Below are 10,749 nucleotides of genomic sequence, written 5' to 3' on the forward strand. Positions count from 1 at the left end.
ACGACCTGGGACTCTAACTCTTGCAACTGAGAATGTTCTGACCTGTCCGATAATAGTACTTCCCTTGTAGGCTGTTAGGAAGGTGAAATGAAATAATGCAGGGAAGTGCTTCATACGGTATTGTGGCACATTTTAAGTCCTCATTAAATCTTAGCTGTTACCATCATCATGATTATTCAATAACTTGAAAAGTATACAAAGCCTTTATTTTCCTCTATTTCAGATCATGATAAAAACAGGTTGGGCAGAGCAGTAAAAAGCATGTAACTTCAAGTCAGCACTCTATCTGACTTCACATCAGATGCGAAGTTTCTGTACATTTCTTAAACTTGAAATGTTTCTTCTAAAATATCAATTTCCAATGTGTTTCCAACTGCTCTTGTGTTTCTTCTAAACCAGCAATTTTGGGGCCCCTGGGTGGCTTAGTCGGTTGAGTGTTGGATTCTTGATTTCTGCTCAGGTCATGATCCCAAGGGTCATGGGATCTAGCCCCGTGTCATGTCGCCTGCTTGAGAATCTCTCTCTCTCTAAAAATGAAAAAAATAAGGCAGGATTCCTAAAAACCCATTCTCCCTGAGGGGTAAAATCTGACACTCAAACCCTAGAGCTTGTTATACTTTAAGGCCGGGAGCCAGACCACTGAGGTCCTTGTGAGTCTCACAAAATGTGGAGGAAGAAAATACAAAGCCTTTTCAAGTTCAGCCTGAGAGGCAGGCCCCTGAATAGTGGCGACTGTATTTGGGTTCCCTGAGAACCACCTCCTGATTCCCATGCACATGAACGCAGACGCTTCCATCACCCTCCACTTTTCTGACCTGGGAAGCAATAGCTCTCTGCCCTTGAGGAGACGGCAAAGCTGCAGAGAGCCACAATCCCAGGCTTGACACTCCCCAGACCAACAGTCCGACTGCCCAAGAGGCAGTCAAAACAGTCCTCCCTCATCTACTCCTTCAGCTTTTACTGAGGATCAGAAGCTGAGACTGGTGTATTACTATTATTTTTTAATGTTTGTTTATTCTTGAGAGAGAGAGAGAGAGAATACAAACAGGGGAGAGGCAGAGAGAGTGGGACAGAGGGCTCCGAGCTGACACTACAGAGTCTGACATGGGGCTCAAACTCGTGAAACATGAGATCATGACCTGAGCCAAAGTCAGATGCTTAATCGACTGAGCCACCCAGGCGCCCCTGTATTATTTATCACATACAAAAGCTGAGTGAGTCTTGATTTCCTCAAATCATAATCCAAGAAAAGCCTGCCCTAATCTGCCTGAGCCCCAGCTCCCATTTGCTGAGTGATTCTTGCGTGAGAGAAAGTGTGCCAGCATTCTACCTGCGTTAGTCCATTTTACCATCGAATTTAGGAGAAAGCCATGATTTGCCAAGGAGGAATGATTCAAGGTCACACTGCCAGTTAGCTGGGTCTAGTTAGGATTCAGTTCCTGACTAATAAACAACAACGGATGATAATAGTACTTGGAACCATGAGTCACTTGTGGAGTGGCCATCATGAGCTAGCCCGGTGGTAGGTGCTTTATGCACATTATTATTATTATTTTACCTCTTGGGACCCCAGTTTCCTTCCCCACGAAAACGGGTCATGTTCTCCATTGTCTCTTGCTTAATGAATTTCTACTAGACTATTTCATATTTCAGTCTGTTGCCAAAAGAGGTCGGGGCTGGGGGGCATGGGCAAACATCAACAGGTCACCTTCACATGTACCAAAGTCACTCCTTGCTGGCACAGAGTCAAGGAGTCTCAATAAAGGCATCAAGTCAAGAAGTTCCTCTTTCCAGGGGCAATTTTCAGAATTTCATAATCTGAAATCAAGTGCTGGGGGAGATCTGGAAAGGAACACAAAATGAATTTCCCTCTTCAACAGAAGTCTCTTATTTTCTCCTTTTAAGAAATATTTTAAATGGTGGTAAAATATATAACATATAATTTTGTCTTTTATTTTCTTACAGTGAGATAATATGAAGGGAGGTAACTCCAAGGAGGGGGGGAATCTGTTTCCAAATTTCTTCCAAAGAATCTCACCTCTGAGTTTGTATGGGGATTAGAATCACTATGCCTACTATTTACTGAACTCAGTCTTAAAAGCAGCAGCTATGTACTGAAATTAGTCAGAACTCCTTGGTGGTAAATGACGGAAACTGAATTCACGGATTCTAGGAAAAGGGTGAAACAGCATAGCCAGTAAAGGTCAGAAGTTGGCCTTGGGAACCACATGAGGCCTTGTCCCCTGCCTCCATTGCTCTGTGCTGTTTCTCACTTTGGGTTCTCAATTCACACAGGCTTTCTCCACATGGCGGAAACGTGGCAGTCAATCCTGAGTTTCATACCTTAGTCTTAACCCCTAGGAACAGTTTGCCATTATACTGCTTCTGACCCAATTAAAAAATTTTTTTTTCAATGTTAATTTATTTTTGAGAGTGAGAGTGAGAGAGAGAGAGAGAGAGAGAGTGAGCATGCATGCGAGAGCACGCAAGCAGGGGAGGGACAGAGAGAGAGGGAGACACAGAATCTGAAGCAGGCTCCAAGCTCTGAGCTGTCAGCACAGAACCCGATGCAGGGCTTGAACTCACAAACCATGAGATCATGACCTGAGCTGAAGTCGAACACCCAACTGACTAAGCTACCCAGGCGCCCCTTGATCCATGTCTTTAAGTCCCTAAGAAGGGTCTAATTTGGCCCAAGAACCCATCCCTGAATCAACTGCCAGCTGGGACAAGGTTAAAGGCGCAAAGTGGCTGCTCTAGGGTGGGGTGGGCGTTCATTTCCTATGTGCGCCTGCAACTCTTCCCTTTTTTCTCCATTGAGAGCAGCAGGATTTTGATCTAAAGAACTATGTGGTTCAGGTAAGATGATTTGGGATAAAAATGCCAGGAACCTCAACTCCAATGCATGTAACCAGAATGCCCAAGACAGGACAGGTGTCAGGATTCACTGATTCTTGCGCTCAGGAATGTCCTCGAGGATCCATTCGTTCCTTTCTCTATTCTACTGCTCACAGTGACAGCTTCATCCTAAAGCTGGTTCTCTAAGGATCATGGTAGCAACTGGGACTATTTATTTCCTTGTCCATATCTAGCATGCAGAGTCTTTCATCCAATAATATAAAACATGTGCTTCCCTTCTGGTTGATTTGGTCAACTTGGGTCAGGTAACACCTATGGACCAATAACTGTTACCAGAGAATTGGATTTATTGAATGTTTCAGTCCTGGATACACACAGTTTATACCATGAAAGGGGTGGGAATACCGTGCCTGGCTCAGACCATCTCCTGGAGGTATGTATGGTCCACGCACAAACTGCAAGGTGGGGGAGGAAGACAAGTTGGGGGCCAATCACAATATCCACCATATCACCTTCCCCAGGTGGTTTGAGTGGTCACGGCCTCATTTAGTCAAGTGGTCAATCCTATCCTACCCTCCACGCCTTCCCAACACCTCCTCCATACCACAGGCATTTAAACCAACCAAAGTCAATGAGATGCCAGAAAACCGGGGTTTGGGAAAACAAAAACATTCTCTCCCCCCAATAGGTAAGAGAAGGAAGTTAGAATGGTCCAGGTAGTAATGTTTGGCTTAACACAGAGATGGTCACAAATGGGAATATGTATATGTGTATATATGCAGGTGAGTATAAACACACACACATTTCCCATGTCAGCTGTGAAGGTATAAAAGAAATGATACCCCAGCAGCACCTAGCACGCTTCATACCCAGATCTTGGTTTCTAATACCATTCTCCAATAAGAGGAATCAGGGCTCCTTGAAGAAATGACTGATTCAAAAAATGAAGCAGAAAACACATAAGAGAAGCCTAGGGCATCCTGCAGTGCCAGAGAGCAAGGAAATGCTCAGACAACCGGAAATGGAAACCAAAACCAAAACCACACCGATGGGAGTATGTCAAAAAAGAACAGAAGCCAACTGTCAGAGCTCCTAATGGCCAATAAAAAAACAATTCCAGCAACAAAAAGGTCATATTGGCTTGTCAAAGTGTAAAATAAATATCCATAGGTTCATAGTGATATAGTGAGTAAATATATTAATAAATGGAGGAGGAGAATCAAATCTCCCATGCAGGAGAATTCTGAATAATTTATATAGATAACTCTACCTTTAAGGAGGGAGAGCATTGCTTCCCACTCTTGGGGTGTGTGGGCTATGCAGAGACTTCCTTCTAGACAGTACAGAAAGGGGGTGGGGGAAGGGCAAGCTGCCAGGAGAAAACCCTGAACAAACACCACCTATCCCAGGTGACCAAGGCCGATAACAGCAGTCATAAATCATGTTGATAGCATATACACTTGATATGATGTGATGAAAATGGTACCTTACCTCTCCAGCTCCCAATAACCCATTACTTAGTACTATAATGAGTAAGCATCAGACACATTCAATAGTGAGGCATCCTACAAAGTATCTGACCAATGCTCTTCAAAACTCTCAAGGTCACCAAAACAAGCAAAGTCTGAGAAACTGCTACAACCAGGAGGAGCCTGAGATAGGACAACTACATGTCATGTGCTATCCTGGCCGGGATCCTAGAACAGAAAAGGGACATTCTGTAAAACCAAGGAAATGTTAAAAAAAACCCTAACCACTAGTAATAATGTATGCTATTAATACATTAATTATAACAAATATATCATACTACTATAAGGTTTTAATAAGGAGGAAACTGGGTGAAGGGTATTAGGAAACTCTCTACTACTTTCTCAGTTTTTTTAAAGATCCCAAACTGTTCTAACAATTAACATGTGTTGGGGCACCTGGATGGCTCAGTGATTAAGCGTTTGACTGCAGCTCAGGTCATGAATTCCCGATTTGTGAGTTCAAGCCTGGTGTTGGGCTCTTCTGACAGCCCAGAAGAGCCTGAAGCCTATTTCAGATTCTGTGTTTCCCTCTCTCCCTGCCCCTCCCCCACTCATGCTCTGTCTCTCTCTCTCTCTCAAAAATAAAAATAAACATTAAAATTTTTTTAAATAAAAAATAATAAAAATTTATATCTATTAAAAAGAAAAAAGAGGAGCACCTGGTGGTTCAGTTGGTAAGCATCCACCTCTTAGCTTAAGCTCAGGTGATGATCTCATGGTTTGTGAGTTCGAGCCCCACATCAGGCTCTGTGCGACAGTGTGGAGCCTGCTCGAGATTCTCTCTTTCTCTCTCTCTCTGCCCCTCCCCCGCTCACGAACTCTGTCTCTCTCTCTCTCAAAAATAAATAAACCTTAAAAACTTTTATTAAAAAGAAAAAAGAAAAAGAAAAAAGATACCCTCTCTTTTAAGGATGTGATAATTAAAGATCCTCACGATGCTTCTCATTGTTCTTCACTATGAGATTATTTTGAACTTTATTAAATAATATGTAACTTATTCATCTAAGTAAAATCTTAGCTTAATGCTGGCACAAGGTGGGTACTGAATTCATCCATTAGGTCATTTGACAAATATGTATTGAGCACCTACTATGAGATCATCTCTGTTCTAGGTGCCAGTGGTACAGCGATTAATAAGACATTGCAGGAGGGGAGCAAATAAAATATAATGTTCATACAGCAATGCATGCTATAAAACAACAATAACACTAACCAGGGTAAGGGTGTAGAGAATGAAGGGGAGGATCCTTTTTCTTTCTTTTTAAAAATTTTTTGAAATGCCTTTTATTTATTTTTGAGAGACAGAGACAGTACGAGCAGGGGAGGGTCAGAGAAAGAGGGAGACACAGAATCGGAAGCAGGCTCCAGGCTCTGAGCTGTCAGCACAGAGCCGGATGTGGGGCTCGAACCCATGAACCGTGAAATCATGACCTGAGCTGAAGTCGGAAGCTCAATTGACTGAGCCATCCAGGCGCCCCGGAGGATCCTTTTTCTAGAGCAGCTGGGAAGACCCTTCTGAGAAGCAAATTTTAAAGTGTAGGTTGAAAGAAGGGAGCTAGTGACCCAAGGATGTGAGCAAAGAAAATTCCAGCACAGAGAACAAGTAAAAAGGGCTGTGGTGGGAATGAGCTGTGGTGGGAATGAAGGCTAGTGGAGCTGAAGCAGAGCAGTAGAAGATGATGTCAGAGGCCTCAATGGGGCTGAAATCAGACGAGGGCTTGAAGGCCAGACTAAGAAGCTGAATTTTCTTTTCTCTGTGACAGGAAGTCTGTCACGGAAGGGCTTTCACCAGCCAAGACCCGACGTGGTCTACATCTTTAACATTACTCCGGGCGCTGTGCAGAAAGCGGACTGTAGAGGGCGCTAGAAGGAAACATTCGAACCAGATGCTGTGCTACCATGGAGGTCCACGTGTAAAAGATGGTGGTTAGGAGCCAGTGGTCAGCACAGCCGCAGTAGAAATGGTCAGAGTGGGGTATGTGTTTTTTTTAACCTTTTTTTTTTTTTTGCTTTATTTATTTTGAGAGAGTACATGCGTACAAGTGGGGGAGGAGGAGGGAGCAAGAATCCCAAGCGGGCTGTGCACTGTCAGCCAGGACCCCAACATGGGGCTCCATCTCACAAATCATGAGATCATGACCTGAGCCCAAACCAAGAATCAGACACTTAACCGACAGAGCCCACCAGATGCCCCAAGGGTGGGGATATATTTTGAGATTGAACCAATGTGGCTCACTGATCGATAAAAGTAAGATTTTTATCAACAAAAATGAATGGGATTAGACTTACGACTCCCAGTACAGAATATTACAGACAGTACCTTTAATGTGTTTCAGGGCTACTAGCTAACTATAGGATCACCACAGAGCTGGCATTTTGCTATATAACACCATGCCACTTAAGTGAGACCTTTATTCAGGCTTGCACACTCTAAGAAGACTTATCTCAGATACCAAAGGGAACCGCAGGAAACAGTGTCTCTTGATGAACGAGTAAACACGCTTCCTCTCATTGGGGCAGCTGGGGACACTGCCAAGTGTAACGTGTTTCTCTATTGTCTCCCCGCCCCCATCCCTCCCAGATTCTGGGAAGGCACCAACTTCTTCCACCACTGTACAATGAGAGCCTGGGCCAGAATATATGTGCAATAAACATTGGCTGAATGGCTGTGGAATAAAATGGCAGCTCTACAGAGCTTCGAGTAGCCTGGAAACCAGATTTTAAGAGAGAAAATAGCAATACCCAGGCCAGTACAAGAAGAAAAAGAGAGGGTTGGGATTGAGTAATCAGTAAGAGTTCTAGGCTTGAGCCAATAACTGAGAAACTGATTTTGCAAGAGATGGCACAAAGGGCCTAGCAATAGCCATTGTTGGGATTTTACAGCTAAACTGGATGATCTCATCATGGGCTCATCGAATGTTAGAGCTGGAAGAGATCTTGGAAAACTTTTGGATTGATGTGCTCAGTTCACAGATGAGGAAATTAAGGTGAAATGGATTGGGACTAGAACCCAATTTTCTAGCCTCCAGATGCCAGATTCTTTCTACGTTGCACTGATTAGCAATTTGATTTGACTGCCTTTTGCATCCATAGGCTCACAGAGGAGTTTTCAGAAGTGATCTGGAGAGACAGTCTTCTCAAGTTTACTCTCCAGTAAAATTCTTTTCAGAATTCATTTCCATGAAAACCAAGTCATCCCTCATGAGCAACTCTTCCTCTGATCATTCAGTGAAAATAAGGCAGCCTATCATGATTCCCTTTTTGACATGGCTGCCAGGAAGCTTAAAGCCAAATTTAATACTTAATCCTCATAACAATGGTAGCTCAGTTTTTGACAAAGAGTGCTTATTTCCTCCTCCTTTTCATGACTTTTGTTTTTTCTGATGATTTCAATGGCCTTATTATATATATGCGCATATATATATATATAATTTTTTTTTTTTTTTTTTTACTGAAAGTCATCTCAAATTCTCTTTGGAAGTCAGCCAGGTATAAATCACCAATAAACCAAAATAAAAGGAAGATTTCATTTCTCTTGTGCACTTGGAACTGCTACTTAGATCATGGTATCCATTTTCAGATCCTACCCCTGACCTAAAAGCTTAGACCTTACCTCCGGGCTTTATATTTATAGAGAGGAGAGGCCACCGCAGGACAGATTGCATACAAATGACTAGTTATAAAATTGTAGGGTCTGTCTGCTAACGAGGCAAGTCCCTGGAAACTTCTCTGAAATGAAAACAAGATGTGGAAGGAGAGGGCTATGTTTCCTGCGCTGACGTGGCAGAACTTCACTTCCAACAGCACCCTGGGGGAGGCGAGGCGGCGGGTCCACGGATGGTCAGCAGGTGGTGGACTGGGTCACACCCAAGTGCAGGCTCGCTGCTCACTGCTCCCCAAGCCCGAGAAATGAGATCACGTAACCTTCATCTCTTCTGGATTCTAGCCACATAACGAGATGAAAGGACCTAATTTCTAAAAACACGAGGCTTTCTTTTCCCTCCCTAAAATGAAATTCCTTGTAAACCACAAAAATTTAACCCAAGCAGGATTAGGAAAGCAATAAAGGAGCCCAGGCAGAGATCTTTCCTCCTGCGCCCTTGCTGCTTCAGAATCTTCTGTCGCCGTTTCTGTCCAGGTAGTAAAAAAAAAAAAAAAAAATGTTACCAAGTCCCAAAAAATGTCAACTTCTCCAGAGGACAAGAGACTTTCATCTCTATGCATTTGAGCTTGAGACTTCCGGCGGCTTTTTTGGTTTTTCGCTCTTCCCTGGGTTTTTAAATTTTGTTCTATATTCCTATGGTGTTGGCCATGACTTCCATGATAATACAAGAGATAAGTTCAAAAAGAAAAATGGCTTCAGGGAGGTACTGCTGCTCATGGAAATAGTACTTCCCTAAAACATCCATCTGGATTCTGTTCATGATCTCTTCCTAGTCAGAGCCAATTTGTCCCGATAGAGACAAGAAGATGCAGTCCTATGTTCCCAACACCTTGAAGAATGAGACCATTGTAACAATCTATGGTGTTTCTTTAGAAAAATCTCAGAAGAATTTAGGAAATGCAGGCAAGGCTAGTTAGTGCAGGACATCAGCACAGCAGGTAAGCGTGAACCGGGCCCAGGCTGCCTGTAATCTTCATCCTTACCTGTCACACATGATCTACGCACCTTGGACAAACTGCTAAACCGTGTGCCTTACTTTCCTTAACTGTAAAATGGGGATGATACTAGTGCTTATATCACAGAGCAGGCTCTCAAACACTGGTGTGTGTTAGAAACAATAGGAGGGCTGTTGGAACACCGACTACTGACCTCACCCCCAAGTGGCTCTGATTTCAAGGTGCCTGGGTGGGTCCTGAGAATCTGCATTTCTAACAAGGCTCTAGGAGACACAGCTGCTCCTGGTTCAGACTGCACTTTGAGAACAGTATCACAGGGTTAGAGTGCAGATGATACGGTTAACATATGTATGGTATACGTTAACAATGACTGTTTTTACATAATGCTGTGAGCGCTCTACCTGGCAAAAGGTTAGCGACATTAAATGGTGTCAGTTACTATTGATGTAAAAGTTGTCCCGTCCACTTACAAATCATAGTAAACTTGCAGTGGAACCTTAATACATCTTAAGAGACCTCAGTTCCTAACAGAAATCTCCTTATTTTAAAGTATGCATGCATTCATTAAAGGTTGTAAATGTCTCCAATGGCTTAAAAGAGACTCTGGAGATCACTGGGGTTTTCCCCCTCTCTACAACTTGTCAGTGCCCATCTGTACATTTATTATGAGGCAGAAGAGAAACAAAAGCTGACACAGCTAGTTCCTGAGGTTTCATGTCTTTTCTCTTAGTTACAGTAAAAGCGGCAAAACCGATTTAGTCATTACGGCCCAAAAGAATTCTTCAACTCATTTCAGGTAATTAAGGAGCCCAGCACAGGCAGACGCAGCAACTGCGGTTACAAACATCACCAGCTTCCAAAGGGCAGAGGAAACAGACTCGCGGCAAGGGGACTGTTAAAAAGCTCTACACAACAAAGGAAATGAACGCAAATCCCTAACCTGGGGGCGGGCCAGCAACCCTGAGGACAAAGATAAAACGCTCCGGTGAAAAGCTGTGGCGGGTTAAACTCGACGCAGAGAAAGAGAGCTTCAAACATAATGTCAAAGGTTAAGACGTTTTCCTTGTAACACACTTGGGCCGTACTTAAGTCTGAAACACAACGAGGAACAGGGAAACCGTCCCTCTATTTGGCCTGTGGCACGCCACGCTCCTTGCAAGAAGAAAACTTTTTAATAAACTCAGGTCGAGTGCCTCTCCTGTTCTAAGCACAGGGCGATTCAAGGTTCAACCAGAGGCAGCTAGCTGCTCAGTCTTGGGTAAACATCTAACTTTTCCAACTCAATCACATCTAAGTTTTTGGTATATATATATATAAAAAATTCTCCAGTGAAACTTGAGAATTAGATAAAGCATTCTTGCATCGTGATGGCTTTTGAAAGATTAAACAAAGGGCGCACGTTTGCAAGAAGGCAAACACACGCCTTGCCCTGACTGTTTATAGGCCACCCTCCCTGACGCTTCTCTTTCAAATACGCACGAGATCGACAGCACTGCGCTGTCAACAGGACTCCTCGAAGGAGGTTCTTACTTTCCAGCAGAGCAAAGCAAATAGAGGCAAGCAGCCCGTGGGCGCACTTGGAGTCCGTCCCTCCAGCCCAAAGCCTCCCCCGGACTCGGCACGGGCTGAGGGAGTGAGACACGGGTCCCCCAGAAGGGATTCTGGGGCTGCCACGACTCACCTCGCCAACTTCTCCAGGCTCGCGGCGCCCCTGCGGCCGGCTCGGGGGCGCGGGCGCGGG

General features: G+C 43.9%; 1 protein-coding gene across 1 annotated transcript in view; it reads right to left on the reverse strand.

Annotated features, from left to right (window-relative positions):
* GXYLT2 (glucoside xylosyltransferase 2) overlaps positions 1-10,749 on the reverse strand; it is a 90,343-nt gene that overhangs the window by 79,236 nt on the left and 358 nt on the right. Inside the window, exon 2 of the mRNA XM_029917890.1 lies at positions 10,690-10,748. Coding sequence (XP_029773750.1) covers positions 10,690-10,748 — 59 coding nt within the window. The remainder of the gene's footprint in view (positions 1-10,689; position 10,749) is intronic.

This window comes from Suricata suricatta, chromosome 12 (assembly GCF_006229205.1).
Source record: "Suricata suricatta isolate VVHF042 chromosome 12, meerkat_22Aug2017_6uvM2_HiC, whole genome shotgun sequence".
Classification (NCBI taxonomy): Eukaryota; Metazoa; Chordata; class Mammalia; order Carnivora; family Herpestidae; genus Suricata; species Suricata suricatta.